This window comes from Aotus nancymaae, unplaced genomic scaffold (genome assembly GCF_030222135.1).
Source record: "Aotus nancymaae isolate 86718 unplaced genomic scaffold, 86718_ANA_hifiasm-v0.15.2.pri h1tg000108l, whole genome shotgun sequence".
Lineage (NCBI taxonomy): Eukaryota > Metazoa > Chordata > Mammalia > Primates > Aotidae > Aotus > Aotus nancymaae.
Window position 1 is genome coordinate 35,377,460 of NW_026988523.1, and position 19,302 is coordinate 35,396,761.

The 19,302-nt window shown below is 47.7% G+C and overlaps 1 protein-coding gene across 5 annotated transcripts in view; it reads right to left on the reverse strand.

The window, feature by feature from the left end:
• The window catches only part of ARHGEF2 (Rho/Rac guanine nucleotide exchange factor 2), a 67,679-nt gene extending 49,182 nt beyond the window's left edge, over nucleotides 1–18,497 (reverse strand). For 3 of the 5 annotated variants that reach the window (XM_021667332.2, XM_021667333.2, XM_012449861.3), the window contains exons 1-4: nucleotides 18,258–18,497; nucleotides 7,810–8,087; nucleotides 6,223–6,340; nucleotides 1,720–1,758 (exon numbers count right to left, since the gene is read on the reverse strand). In XM_021667332.2, coding sequence (XP_021523007.2) covers nucleotides 1,720–1,758; nucleotides 6,223–6,340; nucleotides 7,810–8,066 — 414 coding nt within the window. In that variant the 5' untranslated portion in view covers nucleotides 8,067–8,087; nucleotides 18,258–18,497. Of the gene's footprint in view, nucleotides 1–1,719; nucleotides 1,759–6,222; nucleotides 6,341–7,809; nucleotides 8,088–11,889; nucleotides 12,204–18,257 lie in introns of those variants that run through there. The other 2 variants (XM_021667331.2, XM_021667334.2) reach the window with 2 other exon arrangements.
• Between the last annotated feature and the right edge of the window lie 805 nt (nucleotides 18,498–19,302).

A 19,302-nucleotide genomic window follows, 5' to 3' on the forward strand; every position in this document is an offset into this window, starting at 1 on the left:
GGGGTTTCACTATGTTGACCAGGATGGTCTCGATCTCTTGACCTCGTGATCCACCCGCCTCGGCCTCCCAAAGTGCTGGGATTACAGGCTTGAGCCACCGCGCCCGGCCGGGTTTTATAAATTTTAAAACACCATTCTAAATAAACATATTGTCAAAGAAGAAATCATAATGGAAATTTAAAGATATTTTGTAACTGAACAATAATGAAAATACAGAATAAAACCTGCGGGAGAAGGCCGAAATGGTATTTCAAGGGCAAGGTGTAGCCTCAAAATGCTTATATTGAAAAATTTTTAATTCTAGAGAATTGAGCTATGCTAATTTAAAAAGTCAAAAAAAGAACAGGACAAACTCATAGAAAATGGAAGCAGCCAGGCGTGGTGGCTCACGCCTGTAATTCCAGCATTCTGAGAGGCTGAAGCAGGTGGATCACCAGAGGACAGGAGTTCGAGACCAGCCTGACCAACATGGTGAAACCCTGTCTCTACTAAAAATACAAAAAATTAGCTGGGCGTGGTGGTGGATGCCTATAATTCCAGCTACTCCAGAGGCTGAGGCAGGAGAATCTCTTGAACCCAGGAGGTGGAGATTGCAATGAGCCGAAATCATACTATTGCACTCCAGCCTGGGCAACAAAAGCAAAACTCCATCTCAAACAAACAAAAAGATAGAAGCATATAATAAAGATAAATGCAGAAATGAAATAGTAAGGCTGGGCGTAGTGGCTCATGCCTGTTATCCCTGTTTGGGAGGCTGAGGCGGGTGGATCACGTCAGGTCAGGAGTTCGAGATCAGACTGATCAACATGGAGAAACCCCATCTCTACTATAAATACAAAAAAATTTTTTTAAAAAATTGTAGGCCAGGCATGGTAGCTCATGCCTGTAATCCCAGCACTTTGGGAGGCTGATGTGGGTGGATCATGAGGTCAAGAGATCAAGACCATCCTGGCGAACACGGTGAAACCCCATCTCTACTAAAAATACAAAAATGAGCTGGGTATGGTGGCGCAGGCCTATAATCCCAGCTACTTGGGAGGCTGAGGCAGGAGAACTGCTTGAACCCGGGAGGTGGAGGTTGCAGTAAGCTGAGATCACTCCAGTGCACTCCAGCCTGGTGACAGAGCAAGACTCCGTCTCAAAAAAATATATGTATAAAAACAAAAATAAATTAGAGAGGGTCAATAAAACCAAGAGTTGTTTTCTAGGATCAAGTGAATGAAATAGGCAAACCTCTGATAGAAATGATAAAGAAAACAAGAAAAAGCATAAATAGAATGAAAAAGTAGACCTAACTATAGAAAGAGCAGTGATTATAAAGACGAGAATATTACCTATGGTGGGGCACGGTGGCTTATGACTGTAATCCCAGCACTTTGGGAGGCCGAGGCAGGCGGATCTCTTGAGGTCAAGAGTTCGAGACCAGCCTGGCCAACTGGTGAAACCCCATCTCTACTAAAAATAATTAGCCAGGCGTGGTAGCACACACCTGTAATCTCAGCTACTCAGGAGGCTGAGGTGCAAAAATCACTTGAACCTGGGAGATGGAGGTTGCAGTGAGTGGAAATCATGCCACTGCACTTCAGCCTGGGGGTCAGAGTGAGACTCCATCTCAAAAAAAAAAAAAAAAAAAAGAATACTACCTACAACTTCATGCCAATAATTTTAAATGCAAATGAAGTAGACGAATTCCTTCCTACCCCCCAAAATAAAACTTACCGAAACTGAATCAAGAAGAAATAGAAACTCTGAATGGTCCTATTAAAGAAATGGAATCAGTAGTTAATCTTCCTAAAAACAAAACAGGTGTGGTGGTACCTGTTTTGTACCACCACAGGCTAAAACAGTTTTATAGGCAAAGGACAGATCTTTCAAGGAACATATCACTGAAATCTTATACAAACTCCTCCAAAGAATAGACAACTAAAACAAAAACTCTTCAACTCTTTCTATAAGTTAAGTACAACCTTGATTCCAAAACTACACATAGACAGTATGACAAAGAGAAATTATGGGACAATCTCTTTTATGCACATCAGTACAAAAATCCCAAATAAAATATTAGGAAAGTATAGTTGATTTTATTTTTTATTATTACTTTCTTTGAGACACAGTCTTGCTCTGCTGCCCAGACTGGAGTGCAGTGGCATGATCTCTGCTCACTACAACCTCTGTCTCCTAGGTTCAAATGATTCTCATGCTTCAGCCTCCCGAGAAGCTGGGATTACAGGTGTGTGCCACCTTACCCGGCTAATTTTGTAATTTTAGTAGAGACAGGGTTTCGCCAGGTTGGCCAGGATGGTCTTGAGATTCTGGCCTCAGGTGATCCTCCTGCCTCGGCCTCCCAAAGTGCTGGGATTACAGGCATGAGCTACCATACCTGGCCAGTGTAGCAGATTTTAAATGGCCGTAAATTATTTGCAGTTCCTCCCATTAAGAAGGAGTCTGTCTCTTCACTCTGAATCTGGGCTGGTCTGTGACTTACTATGACAACTAGAATGTCACAGAAGTGCCATCATGTGATTTTTGAGCCTAACCCTCAAGAAACCTTAAAGCTTCCACTCTCGCCCACTTGGAATGCTATTTTCATCTGAACAAGCCTAAGCTGGCATTCTGGAGAGCCGTGTGGATGAGAAGCAAGGTACTGCAACTGGCAGGCTGCCAGCTGAAAGCATAAGGAAGGCCATCCTTGATCATCAGCTCTATTCAGGCCACCAGACAATGGCAGCCACCTAAATGAGTCCAGGTGAGACCAGCCCAAATTGCCCACCCAGAGAGTTGTGAGAAAAAAAAAAAAAGTTGTCGTTTTAAGCTGCTAAGTTTAGGGTTGGTTTGTTACACAGCAATAAATAATTGATACAAATAAAATCCAGCAGTATGTAAAAAGATAAAATCTGTCATGACAAAGTTGGATTTATCCTAAGAATACAAAGGTGGTTTAATGTGAGAAAAATCCTTAAATGTAATTTACCTCAATAATATATTAAAGGAGAAGGGGCGTGGTGCCTTATGTCTGTAATTGCAGCACTTTGGGAGGCTGAGGTGAGGGATCACTTGAGCTCAGGAGTTTGAGACTATCCTGGGTAACATGGTGAAACCCCGTCTCTACCAAAGATGCAAAAAATTAGCTGTGTGTGGTAGCACGCAACTGTGCTTCCAGCTACTCAGGAGGCTGAGGTGGGAGGATAGTTTGAGCCCGGGAGGCAGAAGCTGCAGTGAGCCAAGACTGCACCACTGCACTCCAGCCTGGGGGACAGCGAGACCCTATCTCAAAATAATAATTTAGGCCGGGCACAGAGGTTCACGCCTGTAATCCCAGCATTTTGGGAGGCTGAGGTGGGTGGATCACCTAAGATCAGAAGTTCGAGACCAGCCTGGCCAACATGGCCCTGCAGCCTGGGTGACAGAGCAAGACTCTGTCTCAAGAAACAAAGAAACAAACAAACAAACAAAAATAAGTAATAATAATATATTTAATGAGAAAAAATATACAATCATTTTAGTAAATGCGGAAAAGCATAGGATAAAATCCAACACCCACTAATTCTAAAGCCAAAGGCTTGGCAATTAGAAACAGAAGGAATTGACCGGGCACGGTGGCTCACACCTGTAATCCCAGCGCTTCGGGAGGCTGAGGCAGGTGGATCATGAGGTCAGGAGATCGAGACCATCCTGGCTAACACGGTGAAACCCCATCTCTACTAAAAAATACAAAAAATTTAGCTGGGCCGTGGTGGCACACACCTCTAGTCTCAGCTACTCAGGAGGCTGAGGCAGGAGAATTGCTTGAACCCAGGAGGCGGAGGTTGCAGTGAGCCGAGATCACGCCCCTGCACTCCAGCCTGGGCAACAGAGCGAGACTCTGTCTCAAAAGAAAATAAACAGAAAGAATCCTCTTGAACCTGATAAAGAATATTTTTTTAAAGCCTGCAGCTGAAAATCAACCTCAGTAGTGAAACACAAGATATACTCCCTCTAAAATCAGAAACAATACTTCTTATGGCATAGTTTTTAAGAAAAACTATAATAAAATCCAGAAATAAGACAAAGATGTCCATTATGGCCATTTCTGTTAAGCACAGCACTGGAGTCCTATTTTGATGGATTAATGCTGGAAGAGAGGAGAAACACTAGATAACAAACAACTAAAAATAGAATCCTAGCCAGCACAGGAGTGCAGGAAGAAGAAATGAAGGGTGTGGATACTGGAAAAGAAAAAACAATGCTCATTTAAAGGTGACACAGGCTGGGTAAGGTGGCTATCACTTGGAATTCCAGCACTTTGGGAGGTTAAGGTGAGAGGCTCACTTGAGCACAGGAAATTTGAGATCAGTTTGAGCAACATAGTGAGACCCCTATGTCTTCAAAAAAATTTTAAAAATCATGGCTGAGTAGAAAAAAAGTAGCTTGGTGTGGTGGCACACACCTGTAGTCTCAGCTGCTAGGGTGGCTGAAGCAGGAGGATCACTTTAGCCTGGGAGGTGGAGGTTGCAGTAAGCCATCATTGTGCCACTGCACTCCAGCCTGGGTGACAGAGCAAGACTCTGTCTCAAAAAAAAAAAAAAGTAAAGATGACATAATTGTATACTTAGAAAAGCCAAAAGAAAAAAAAAACAGATAAATTGTTTTAATGTAAAACAAGAGTTTAGCAAGATAAATGACTATAATATTATTGTATGAGGAATATTTTTTTGAGACAGAGTCTTACTCTGTTGCCCAGGCTGGAGAATAGTGTCTCAATCTTGGCTCACTGCAACCTCTGCTTCCTGGATTCAAGCAATTCTCCTGCCCGAGCACTTGGGATTACAGATGCACACCACCACGCTTGGCTAATTTTGTATTTTTGTAGAGATGGAGTTTTACCCTGTTTGTTGGCCAGGCTGGTCTCGAACTCCTGACCTCAGGTGATCCACCCACCTCGGCCTCCCAAAGAGCTGGGATTATAGGCATGAGCCACTGTGTCTGGCTACATATGAGGAATAATTCAATTCCATTTCTATAAACCAAAATTAATTATAAAGTGTAATTTAAAAATAAGAAAGTAGGCCGGGTGCGGTGGCTCATGCCTGTAATCCCAGTACTTTGGGAGGCTGAGGTGGGTGGATCACCTGAGGTCGGGAGTTTGAGACCAGCCTAACAAATGCGGTGAGCTGAGATCACGCCACTACACTCCAGCCTGGGTGACAGAGCAAGACTTCGTCTCAAAAAAAAAAAATAATAATAATAATAATTAGCTGGGCATGGTAGCATGTGCCTTAATCCCAGCTAGTCAGGAGGCTGAGGCAGGAGAATCACTTGATCCTGGGAGGTGGAGGTTGCAGTGAGTTGAGATCTTACCCCTGCACTCCAGCCTGGGTGACAGAGCAAGACTCCATCTTGGAAAAGAAAAAAAAATTTCTCTACCCTTACCTAGTGAAAAAAATTTTTCATTAAATATTAACTTTCTTCACACAGGCTTTGTCAATCTTTATTAGATTTATTTCTAGGTAACCTATAGTTTTGGTTACTATTAAAAATACTTTCTGCTGGATGCAGTGGGTCATCCCTGTAATCCCAGAACTTTGAGAGGCTGAGGCGGTTGAATCATGAGGTCAGAAGTTGAGGACCAGCCTGGCCAACATGGTGAAACCCCATCTCTACTAAAAATATAAAAATTAGCAGGGCGTGGTGGTGGGCAGCTGTAATCCCAGCTACTTGGGAGGCTGAGACAGGAGAATGGCTTGAACCTGGGAGGTGGAGGTTGCAGTGAGCCGAGATCACTACTGCACTCCAGCCTGCGCAACAGAGCGAGACCCTGTCTCAAAATAAATAAGTAAATAAAGAAATAAGTTCAGCTCCAAACTGTGGAAATGTGGGGTCCACAGAAAGAAGTGCTTATAACTACTAGGGGAACAGGGCCCTTTTACTGAGAGAGGAACAGATACACCCTCGTCAACATAGAGGCACAGACATAGAAAGGAAGGAACAGAGAGTCTTAGAGAAAGAGACAAAAGCAGGGTACCCGGAGTCAGGGATGGAGCACACAGACCCAGGGAAGCAGACAGAGGCGCATAGACGATAGATTCCGATTCAGTCAGATGGAGCCAGAGCAATGCCTGGGCACAGAGAGACCCAGCAGCTGGCAGAACAGAGGAGACATAGAACAGAATGGTGGCTAGACAGGCGAGGGGCAGGAGAGGAGGAGCAAGGCAGGGGCATTCATGGGGATCTGTCTGTCCATACCAGGCAGGAGGGGTGGCCACCCTGGTGCTGCAGTCCCAGAAAGGTGTCCAGTTCTTCTTGGCTCTGCAGGAAGGGGGCCTCCTCGGGACTTGGGCATCCCGACGCCTGCAGTCTCCTCCTGAAACACACATCGCCACCACCACCCTCTGTATCCAGTGGCCAGTGACGGGCACCAGGGAGGAACACCGCCTCGCCTCAGCCCAGCCCTGTTGCTTGCCCCCAGCCCAGCCCTTCCTGTTGGCATAGGCACAGCCCAGACCCAAACTGGCCCCACTTCGGGGCTCTGCTTTGCCAGGGCTGCAGAGTTGACTGTGGGCAAGAGTGGCCCCTGCTGGTCAAAGGAGAGTACTGCTCTCCAGAAGAAAGCCAGGGTTCAGGGGAAGGCGAACAGCAAGAGCAAGCTGGATTCTCACTCCTTGCCTGGTTGCTGATGCCAGCCTTTGCCCCTGCTCAGCTAAATAGTCCACTCAGGACTCCAATCCCTCTCTAACCAAGGGGCAGAATTAATTCCTGACCGTGAAAGGTGGGTGACACCTGAAAGACCCTGAGATACAGGTGGCACCACATAAGGGGGGGCCCAGACATTTGGGCATCTCTGCTTTCAGCCAGCTACCCTTAGGGAGGTGCCATGAGCCCTGAAGGCATTGCTTCTCATCCGAGTTCCCACCCAAGCCAGTTCAGGGACAAGGCCCAGGGTCCTCTCCCCTCACTCAAACCAGCCAGCCCTGCCCGGGAGCTAGGGAAGGTTGGTCCACTCACCAGAGCTAAAGGGACTTGTCCAAGGGGCCGGTTGTCAAAGCAGAGGGACAGTGCCCTTCCATGGTCAGCAGGCCCCTACAATGCTCATTCACACTGAACTCTTCATGCTGACCCCCGGCCCTTCTCTTTCTGACTTCCTCTGATTTTGGGGAAGTGGTCAGGGATTTTCCAGGGGAGGGGGAAGAGATCATCTTTCTGCCCCAGTCCACCAAACGTATGCAGACCTCTGAGCAAGAACAGCTGATCTCACATGGCAATGCTGGACCATGAGTTAATCCAGGACATCTCGTGTTGTCCTCAGCCTGCAACCGAAAGCCCAGCAAGAATCTGGCACTGGGACAGGCCCACTGTACCAACCCTGGGACCGCTTCCCTCAAGAAATCTCTGAAAGCTCTTTGGGCCTCAGTTTCCTCATCTGTAAAATGAGGAGATTGTGCTATATGTTCTCTGTTTTCCTTCCAGCCCTGACACCATCACGTGGGTCTATGAACCCGCTGTGGGAGGCAGAGGCAAGACTATCCTGTTGCTCACCCTGACTCCACACCTCCCTCCCATTCCCACCCTCAGTCTGCCCCAAGAGAAGGAGATATTTGCCACTGGGGAGAGCCATATTTTGGAAGGCAGGCTCCATGCTCCGCAAAGGTCCACAAACCGGACTGGGTTCTGGCTCTTCAGAGAAAGGACTGGGGGCCTAGTTCTCCTCTCTCCTGTTGTCTTTCAGATGGTTGTCTCTAGAGAATTATCTAGTTCCTTCCCAATCACTTTCCCATTTTCTCCAAGGTCTAGGTCTGGAGGGAAGGAGGTACAGGAGATTACCTGCAGGCTTACCTATTTAGTGGGTCCTCGAGCTCCTTGCCAGGCCCCCAACTATGTCTTTTGAAGAGGTCATAGTTTTGGCCATGGGCCCGGAAAGCCCCCGACCTTCGGAGGGGTACAGCATTCGAGTCATTCCCCTCCTTTATTTCCCCCACCTCTTCTTCCTCCAGTTGCTCTCTGGATTCGATGGCAGAAAGACAGCGGCGAGTGTGGCCTTGGGGCACCTGGTCTCCACCTTCGAGGAACACCTCTGGGACGGCTCTGTTCATGGGAGACACAGGTGGGCCAGTCTGCTCAGGAAGAAAGAAAAGGGTGAGCAGTGTTCTAGAACTCTGGAACCTTGGAACTAGAAGCATGTCATAGTCAGCTGGGCTTGGGAGCATCTAGCCACCCCTCACTTTACTGAGACACGGAACTGGAGAGTGTGTGGCTCAGGGTCACGCTGTGAATCAGCTGCAGAGTCAAGGCTAGAACTTAGGTTTTCTGGCTCTCGGTTCAGTGTCTTCTCGTATGTAAAGAGACCCTCATTGTCTCATTCTTATTCCATTTACTGACGATCCATATAGCAGAAAGCCAAGGAAAAAGAAATGGATATTGTTCCTGTCCTCAAGGAATCACAGTCCAGTGAGTGGGTGAGTGTGCGTGTGTGTGCACAAGTGAAAGCGCAAATCACAAATGACTCCGTCACCAGCTCGCATGTGCCAAATGCTGCAAGAGAAGTTTCAACAAAAGGCTGTGGTCTGTTAAAGGAGTGAGTGCATGAGACCAGTTGGGAGACTCAAAAAAGGGAAACAGGCCAGGTGCGGTGGCACACCCACAACTTTGGGAGGCTGAAGCAGGGGGATCCCTTGAGCTCAGGTGTTCCAGACCAGCCTGGGCAACATAGTGAGACCCTGTCTTCACAAAAAATAAAAAGTTAGCTGGGCATGGTGGTATGTGCTTATAGTCTTAGCTACTTGGGAGGCTGAGGTGGGAGGCTCACTTAAGCCCATGCGTTCAAGGCTGCAGTGAGCTATGATCATTCCACTGCACTCCAGCCTGGGTGACAGAGCAAGACCTTGTTTGCTTTGGATTTTTTTTCTTTTTTTGAGATGAAGCCTTGTTCTGTTGCCCAGGCTGGAGTGCAGTGGCGTGATCTTGGCTTACTGCAACCTCCGCCTCTCGGATTCAAGCGATTCTCCTGCCTCAGCCTCCTGAGTAGCTGGGATTACAGGTGTGCACCACCATGCCCGGCTAATTTTTGTATTTTTAGTAGAGACTGGGTTTTGCCATGTTGGTCAGGCTGGTCTCGAAGTCCTGACCTCAGGATCCACCCTCTGCGGCCTCCCAAAGTGCTGGGATTACAGGTGTGAGGACCTGGCTTTGTTTTTGTTTTTAAAGGGGAGGGGGAACAGAAGGAAGTAGAGGGCCTTTGAGATGTGTCTGGAGGGGTAAAGTGGTTAGGATTTGCCCAGGGAAGAGGGAGAGGATTTTAGGTAGATAAAGTAGCAGGGGGAAAAGGTTCATGAGTGATAGTGTTGTGATTTCTTCCTTTTTTTTTGAGACGGAGTTTTGCTCCTATTGCTCAGGTTGGAGTGCAATGGCTCCCAAGTTCAAGCAATTCTCCTGCCTCAGCCTCCCAAGTAGCTGGAACTACAGGCACCTGCCATCATGCCCAGCTAATTTTTATATTTTTAGTAGACATGGGGTTTCTCCCTTACATATTGGCCAGGATGGTCTTGAACTCCTGACCTGTGATCCGCCTGCCTTGGCCTCCCAAAGTGCTGGGATTACAGGCGTGAGCCATTGTGCCTGGCGTGATTTCTTCTTCCAAGATTCTGGTCATATGGACAGTGAAAGCCATTGTGACCTCTCCCCACGCTGCAGAGAGAAGGGCTCCAAGCATCAGCCGCAGAGCATACATTTCCTCCACAAGCTCCCCAGTGGGCATTGCTCTCACTTCCCAGCACTCCTGGTTGGCATCAATGTGTCTCAGAGTTAAGAACACTCAGATGCTCTTAAAGTTGAAAATGATAAGCCCCACTCCAGAAAGAAGTGCCAAGTCCCCGAGTACCAGGGGCAGGAAGGGCAGGAAGGGCAATAACGTTTACTGCATACCTATGTACACTTCACTCCTAGGCCATGTCTCTCTAGACCTTCTGCTAGAATGAGTCTCCCAGGCTCCCTTTCTCCTGGGAACACTTCCAGCTACTAAGATGTCATGAGTGCCCAGAGGGATCAGGAAGCTGGGACCCAGAACCTTCCCTCTTTCCAGGCTTACTGTGGGGCTGTCAAACTTCCTCCAGGTTGTCTTAACCACCCCAGGAAAGTCCAGGTTATTGGAAAGTTGTCCCTTCAATCTACTTTCCTCCCTCACTGCAATCTGTCCACTGCCTTCACTCCAGCCAGAGCTGCTGGGAAGAAAGTGCTGTGCCTGGGGTGGTTGTGTGCCCGTTTACCACAGAGAAGGGAGGGAAGCAGGTACTCAGTCCTCTGAAGATGGCAGTGCTGCTCCCCCACTGGGAGGGTCTAAGGAGAGAAAGGGAGAAGCCTGGGAGAGTGGCCAGGCCCTGTGCCCATCCGTGCTCATCACATCTGGGAGCAATGGACAGGGAACCCCTCAGCCAGCTACCAGGAGAGATCCTCTCCCTTCTTGCCTACAAATAGGCCCTGTGCCATCAGGTATGTTGGCTACACACAGGATGAGCAGGTCTACAGGAAGCAGGTCACGAGGGCCATGGCAGGGTCCCTCCCAATCAGTGGCCTCCAAAGCTGAGATCTGGAGGCAGAGGGAGGTTGACAAAAATATTATGAAAAGCTGGGGTGGAAAAAAGAGTAGGAACTGGAGATATACTAGGAAAAGGGGAACGGGGGCTGGAAATAGGACAGAAACTGAGAGGCAGTGAGGGGGAGGTAGGGACACTGGGTGGATCTTGGGAGCTCTGGAATTCAGGGACCTCCCAGAAGCAGAAAGTTGGTTTGAACTGTATGCCCTGTACCCAACCTTCCTGATAGCTTTGTTTCAGCTTGTGCCCGCAGGGTTAAATTTTTTTTTTTTTTTTTTTTTTTTTAGAGAGGACCTCTCTCCTCTGTCACCCTCAAGCTTCAAGGCTTACTGCAGCCTCCACCTCTCAGGATCAAACAGTCCTCCCACATTAGCCTCCTGAGTAGGTAGGACTACAGGTGCATGCCACCACATCCAGCTAAATTTTTTCTTTGAGACGGAGTTTGCTGTGTCGCCTAGGCTGGAGTGCAGTGGTGTGATCTCGGCTCACTGCAACCTCCACTTCCCTGGTTTAAGCAATTCCCCTGCCTCAGCCTCCCAAGTAGCTGGGATTACAGGCACACACCACCACACCTGGCTAATTTTTTTTTTTTTTTTGTATTTTTAGTAGAGACAAGGTTTCACCATGTTGACCAGACTGGTCTTCAACTCCTGATCTCAGGCAATCCACCTGCCTTGGCCTCCCAAAGTGCTGGGATTATAGGCGTGAGCCACTGTGCCTGGCCTCCAGCTAATTTTTAAATGTTAGTTTTGTTTTGTTTTAGATGGAGTTTTGCTCTTGTTGTCCAGGCTGGAGTGCAATGGTGTGATCTCAGCTCACTGCAACCTCCACCTCCTGGGTTCAAGCAATTCTCCTGCCTCAGCCTCCAGAGTAGCTGGGACTATAGGCATGCACTACCACACCTGGCTAATGTTTGTATTTTTATTAGAGACAGGGTTTCACTATGTTGGCCAGGCTAGACTTGAACTCCTGACTTCAGGTGATTCACCTGCCTCAGCCTCCCAAAGTGCTGGGATTACAGGTGTGAGCCACTGCACCTGTTCTTAAATTTTTTACAGAGATGAGGTCTCACTGTGTTGCCAAGGCTGGTCTCAAACTCCTTGGCCCAAGCGATCCTCCTGCCTCAGCCTCCCAAAGTACTGGAATTATAGTTGCGAGCCACTGCGCCTGGCCTGCAGGGTTGAATTTGGCAAGATGAAGGAAGTGCAGTGAACTGGAGACCTCTGGTTTTCTTCAGTCCCTGCAGGTGCTCCTGCTGGAGATAGGGTCCTGTCACCCCGGCCCCACTGACAGACACCTCAGCTCTTAAGATCTTTGTGTAACTCACCCTTCTTCCTCCCGCTCAGACCAACAGGAGTCCGACCTCTTCTCAAGATCTACCCTTTTTCCAGCATCGCTGTCATTTCATTCATGGTCTCTGCCCTCTGTGAAAATGAAATCTGTCTGGCAGTTTCTCCCTTACATCCTCATCTCCACTAACCCTGCCTCATGCCATGATGCCAATACTTTCATTCTGTCCCTCAAAGAGATGAGGTTTAGCAAGGCTTCCTCAACTCCCTCCTAGCAATATTCCCTCCTCCACCATCTGAAATTCAGACTGGGACTCCAGTCATCGTGTTGCTTTTCATTCCATTAGCTTAACTCTCCCAGCCCCCCTCCCATTTTCCCTCAGCCTTCTGAGCTCAGGAAATGGTGCATGGGAGAGGCCAGGGCTGGGTCTCACACAATGGTTTTATTTAGCTCTAGAATGAGATCACATTATATCATATCACTGCTTCTGCTGAGCAGAGAGATAGGAGATTCTGAAATAGGTCTGGGATCAGACGCTTGAGACAGGGGAGGTGGGGGGTGGGAAAGCAGAAAGGGGCTCTAAGAAGTCATTTTATTTGCCTTCCTGCCTCTGGATCGAATCGTCTTCCCACCACTGCAAACCATCAGTGTGTCCTGTCCCTTCCTCTGAGTGTGTAACCTTCACAGATTGCACTAGTCATCAAAGATTTCTTAGACATTCTACTGGGAGCTGGATGGGAATATGTAATATTTTAATAGAGAGAGACATCTGTTACTCAAAACTCTGAGACCATAATTTCTTTAGGGTGTTACAGCTTTGAAGTCGGTCAAATTTGCTAGCTCTGCCCCTTTCTTTTTTTTTTTTCAAGACAGTCTCACTCTGTCACTGAGGCTGGAGTGCAGTGGCATGATCCTGTCTCATTGTAACCTCCACCTCCCAGGTTAAAGCAATTCTCCTGCCTCAGCCTCCCAAGTAGCTGGGATTACAGGTGCCTGCCATCCTGCCTGGCTAATTTTTGTATTTCTACTAGAGACAGGGTTTTGCCATGTTGGCAGGGCTGGTCTCGAACTCCTGAACTCAGGTGATTCACCCACCTCAACCTCTCAAAGTGCTAGGATTACAGGCGTGAGCCACTGCACCCAGCCTAGCTATGCCACTTTCTCTTTTTTTTTAAGAAAGGCAGACTGCCACATGCAGCACCTCATTTGGATGTGTCTGTAGCTATGCCACTTTCATAAGCCACATAACTTTGGGAAATTAACTTTTTTTTTTTAATTTTTGGACCCAGGGTCTGGCTCTGTTGCCAAGGCTGGAGTGCAGCCTTGATCAGAGCTCACTGTAGTCTCAAACTCCTGGGTCAAGCGATCCTCCTGCTTTAGCATCCAGTAGCTGGGACTACATGTATGCACCACCACGCTCTAAGTTCAAAAAAATTTGGGGGCTGGGCACAGTCGCTCACGCCAGTAATCGAGCACTTTGGGAGGCCCAGGTGGGTAAATCATGAGGTCAGGATTTTGAAACCAGCCTGGCCAATATGGTGAAACTCTGTCTCTACTAAAAATACAAAAATTAGCCAGGCATAGTGGTGGGCGCCTGTAATCCCAGCTACTAGGGAGGCTGAGGCAGGAGAATCACTTGAACTTGGGAGACAGAGGCTGCAGTGAGCCAAAATTGCGCTACTGCACTCCAGCCTGGGCAATAAGAGTGAAACTCCATCTAAAAAAAAATTTTTTTTAGAGACGGAGTCTCACTGTGTTGCCCAGGTTGGTCTGGAACTCCTGGCCTCAAGTGATCCTTTTGCCTTGGCCTCCCTAAGTGTTGGGATTACAGATATGAGCCCCTGAGCCCAGCCCAGCCAGCTTTTTTGACCCTCAGACTCATGTATAAAATGAGAATGAGAGGTTGGGTGCAGTGACTCACGCCTGTAATCCAAGTGCTTTAGGAGTCTGAGGTGGGTGGATCATGAGGTCAAGAGATGGAGACCATCCTGGCCAACATGGTGAAACCCCGTCTCTACTAAAAATACAAAAATTAGCTGGGTGTGGTGGCACGCGCCTATAATCCCAGCTACTTGGGAGGCCGAGGCAGGAGAATCACTTGAACCAGGGAGGTGGAGGTTGCAGTGAGCCAAGATGGCGCCACTGCACTCCAGGCTGGCGACAGAGTGAGACTCTGTCTCAAAAAAGAAAAAAAAAAAAAGAAGGAAAGAAAAAGAAAAAAGGAGACCCAAGATAGAAGCAGAAATAGGCATTATATGATGGTGACCCACTGTTTTCTCTTAGAGAGAGAATAAATAACCCATGGGTGACACTAACGTAGCTATGATGGGAACAGTTATCATAAACAGCTTCTGATGGGAAAGCGTGTATGCAACCAGAGCAAGAAGAGCAAGAAGAAATGGGAGCTTTGTTGTTCTTTGGGACCCTGTTGAGCCCTGGTATAGATGTCCTCTTCAAGGAGAAGAAAGGGATAGAATGGCCTCTGGAAATTTAAAGCAAGGGTTAGCAAACTATAGCCTCTGGGACAAATCTGTCCTGCTATCTTTTTTTAATAGATGTAAAAAATAAAAGAATACTTTGAGACACAAAATTATATGAAATTCAAATTTCAGTGCCCATAAATAAAGTATTTTTGGAATGCAGCCATGCTTAGTCATTTACATATTGTCTATGGCTGTTTTTGCATTATATCAGCAAAGTTGATAGTTGCAAAAGAGAGCCCACAAAGCCTGATATATAGATATATCCTGAGTCTGGGATCCTAATATATGTATATGTGTATTATATATATATAATATTTTATATATATTATGTGTATTATATATATTATATATATATATTATGTGTATTATATATATAATATTATATATATATATATATTTTTTTTTTTGAGGTGGAGTTTCACTGTTGTCGCCTAGGCTGGAGTGCAATGGCATGATCTTGGCTCACTGCAACCTCCACCTCCCAGGTTCAAGAGATTCTCCTGCCCCAGCCTTCAGAGTAGCTGGGACTACAGGCACGCACCACCACTCCCAGCTAATTTTAGTATTTTTTAGTAGAGACAGGGTTTCTCCATGTTGGACAGGCTGGTCTCGAACTCCTGGCCTCAGGTGATCCACCTGCCTTGGCCTCCCAAAGTGCTGGGATTACAGGCATGAGCCACCATGCCTGCAGCCTTGACTTTCCAGGCTCAAGCAAGCCTCCCACCTCAGCCTCCGGAGTAGCTGGGACTACAGGCGCATGCCATCATACTGGGATAATTTTTGTATTTTTTTTAGAAACGAGGTCTCACTATGATGCCCATGCTGGTCTCAAACTCCTGAGCTCAAGCGAAATGCTCACCTTGGCCTCCCAAAAGTGTTGGGATTACAGGCATGTGCTACTACACCTGGCCTAAAATATTTGTTATCTGATCTTTGTAAAAAAGTTTGCCAACTCCTGATCTAGAGCAACTGGGTCTCAAAATCTTAGGAAGGAGGAGAAAATAGATAAAAGAGGGACGTGAAGGCTCACTGCACACCAGACATTCTGCAACAAGTTCTGAGGAAGAAGGGACACTGAGACATTGAGACCTCAATATACCTACTTCCCGTTTTTTTTTTTTTTTTTTTTTTTTTTTGAGATGGAGTCTTGCTCTGTTGCCCAGGCTGGAGTGCAATGGCGTGATCTTGGCTCACTGCAACCTCCACCTCCCAGGTTCAAGCAATTTTTCTGCCTCAGCCTCCCAAGTAGCTGGGATTACAGGCGCCCGCCACCCAGCTAATTTTTGTATTTTTAGTAGAGACAGGGTTTCACCATGTTGGTCAGGCTGGTCTCGTACTCCTGACTTCTGGTGATCCACCTGCCTCGGCCTCCCAAAGTCCTGGGATTGCAGGCGTGAGCCACTGTACCCAGCCAACATACCTACTCCCTAAGTGTCATCTGAGGCCTATGGAGAGAGATAATGAGTGTCAACATCCATTTTTTGCCATCCTCAAAATATTTCTTGAAATAGACATTATTATCCCTATTTTACACATGAAGAAACAGGCTGCATAGGTGGTGGCACATCTGTAGTCCCAGCTACTCGGGAGGCTGAGGCAGGAGAATCGCTTGAACCCGGGAGATGGAGGTTGCAGTGAGCTGAGATTGTGCCACTACACTCCAGCCTGGGCGACAGAGTGAGACTCTGTTTCAATGAAAAAGAAAAAAGGAAAAAAAAAAAAAAAGAGGCCTCACAGAGAGCTTAAGTAACTGGCTGGAAGTTAAATAGCTGATAGGAGGTGGAGATGAGTTTTCAAAGCTGATCCATCACATTATGGAGCCTGAATTCCTTTCTGAAACCAGAAAACAAGCTCCCAAAGAGAGCAAGTGGTTAGCATTTTTTTTTTAGACAGAGTCTCCCTGTGTCACCCAAGGTGGAGTACAGTGGCACAATCTCGGCCACTGCCTCCCAGATACAAGTGATTCTCCTGCCTCAGCCTCCTGAGTAGCTGGGATTACAGGCATGCACCACGATGCCTGGTTAATTTTTGTAATTTTAGTAGAGATGGGGTTGCTCCATGTTGGCCAGGCTGGTCTTGAACTCCTGACCTGAAGCAATTCAACCATCTTGGCCTCCCAAAGTGCCAGGATTACAGACCTGAACCACTGTGCCTGGCCTATCAAGTGGCAAGCTTTTCTTTTTTTTTTTTGGAGATAGAGTCTCACTCTAACTAGGCTGGAGTGCAATGGCACTATCTTGGTTCACTGCAACCTCTGCTTCCCAGGTTCAAGCAATTCTCCTGCCTCAGCCTTCTGAGTAGTTGAGATTACAGGCACCCACCATTGTGCCCAGCTAATTTTTGTATTTTTGTAGAGAAGGCATTTTCACCATGTTGCCCAGGCTGGTCTTGAACTCCTGACCTCAGGTGATCCGCTCACCTGGGCCTCCCAAAGTGCAGGGATTACAGGCATGAGCCACCACGCCAGGCCAAGTGGCTAGCTTTGAAAGAAATCTGGCAACACTGTTTTTACCCACCTTATTCCTACCTCCCTGACCTCAGCCAAAGAAAGGAAGCAGCTTTCAAGAGAAATAAGACAGGGGTCCCAAAGAAGTGAAATGTATCCTTTCGTTAGCTTAGGACCCTGAATGAGGTGATGGGGAACAGACAGTGTTTGCTGGTTGTGTTTGCTGCCAGCAAACACTGAACATGGGGGAGGAACTGCTGAGAGCAACCAAACAGCCAGGCTCTGCGGCCTAGAGGCAATGCTGGCTGGCCCTTTTGCAGCCTGAGAAGCTTTCTGAGTTTGGTGGTGGGATCCTAAATCTACCAAGGTGGCTGATATTGGAGAAGACCCAAGAGAACTGGGTAAGAAAGACTGAGGAGGAAGAGAGAGGGCAAATGACATGTCATACTGGCTCTCCTCCAAATCTCCTGGCCATGGGCAGGGGTTGGGGGAGCACAGGGTCACAAAAACTCTTTGATGGTTCAAAATTTAACCTAACGTTTCTTCTCCTGTAGAAAGTAAACCATTAATCCAACAGAACCCTGCAAAGAAGGGTAAAGCAAAGCTTCTCTTCGCCTCAGATAAAGAAGGCCCCAGGAGCCACAATTCCTTCCCACCTGCTCCCTAGATACCCCATTCCAAGACAGGAGCGCCCAAGTCTCTGATACCCTCCTGCGTCACCCATCTGCCTGACATGGCTGAACGCTGGTGTCCTGGAACTCGTTCTCTGACCTTCCTGTCCACTGCCAGAGAGTAGTAAAATTGCAAAAATGAAAGGAAAGTAAAAGATATAGAGGATCCATTCATTCAGCAAAGATTACTTTAGCACCTTCTAAGTGTTAGGCACAGAGAAGAGGACCCAGAAGGGTCTTTACACAAACACAAACACAATGGCGAGACTTGGCTACTATCCCTTAGTGGGGCAGAGGCCAGTATGGGCAAAAGCCATTTGTCCTATCAGCTTCCGGGTTGTCTCCTGAGAGACACTGTACTTAGTTCTGGAATTTCAAAGCATCTGCAGAACCCTAATCTAACCACACACCCCTCTACTAAGCCAGCTACAGGCACCTCAGACACTCTCCCTAAGTCATCCCCATGTCCCTGATGTACTAGTTTCATAAGTTGGTCAGGAATTTTGCTGATCTGGGCTTCCAAGTATGACCACCTTTTTTTTTTTAATTGGTTAGTAAGCTGAACTTAGAGACCCTGCCCTCTTCCTTTCTGCTGGACCTGTAACTGTATGCTTATCGTTGTGAGGGGCTTGGGACCCACACTAGCCCTTTATCTGTGGGTGACGGAGAAGAAAAGGGTCAAGACCAACCGGTCCTCTTCTACTTCCTGCCAGTTCCCTGGCATGTGTTCTGGGTGCTACGCCAGACGGGTGGGGCAAGAGAGGGTCTGAGGGTAAGGACTCAGGAAGGGAAGAGGGAAACTCACCAGACCTGGGAGATATCTCAAAGATGGGGGACCTGCTTCTGTCCTCAGTTGGTGACTTTAGTGCGGGACAAAGTCCTGCTTCAGGTGGCCCCCTTAAAAACCCAGTCCAGCACCTCAGTTGGGGGTACCTCTCTCTTGGTCCTTTTAAGGGAGCTGCTCATGGTCCAGAAGTTTGCATAGGAGAAAGGGGGGACTTATTCCAGTCCAGACCAGCTGCCTCTTCAACCACTATAGCCCTTCCCTTCCCCGCCCTACTTCAAACACCCTAAACAGTGCTGTGCCCAGGCCCTTAACCCTTTCAGTGCCACCACTGATCCCAGGGACTCCTGAGTCCCTCTGTCCTCAGCATTTCCTGAACACAGAGTGGCTACAGAGAATGCAGACTTGTGTGGAAACAGGTACAAGAAGCCATGCTGGGGTCACCCTAAGGAGAGAGTATGTAGGAAGCTGACAGCCCAGGGAACATTCACCCTTCCTCCAACAGGGTCAGGGAGAAACTGGGGAGGGGAGAAAGCAGACATCTCAGGGAAAGAAACAGCTGCCGCTGGAAACCGGCTTCACAGCAGGGTCCTCATGGTGGGGGGGCAGCGGGGGGTCCTTCCTCTGGCTTCAAAACTGATGGTCCGCCAGGCTCCGTGGCTCATGCCTATACTCCCAGCACTTTGGGAGGCCGAGGAGGGATCACTTGAGGTCAGGAGTTAGAGACCAGCCTGGCCAACATGGTGAAACCCGTCTCTACTAAAAATACAAAAATTAGCCTGGCGTAGTGGCGCACACCTGTAATCCCAGCTAATGGGGAGGCTGAGGCAGGAGAATCAATTGAACCTGGGATGCAGGTTATAGCGAGCCGAGGTCACACCACTGTACTCTAGCCTGGGCAACAGAGTGAGACTCCATCTCAAAACAAACAAACAAAAAACCCTGATTGTCGGTCCCTTTAAGAGGCAGGTTACAGCAATGGAGGAAAGATTGTATTTTTTTTTTTTGTGATGAAAGTACAGGGTGGAGTGGTTACAAGGCAGCTGCACTGAGAAGGGCCCTAGCG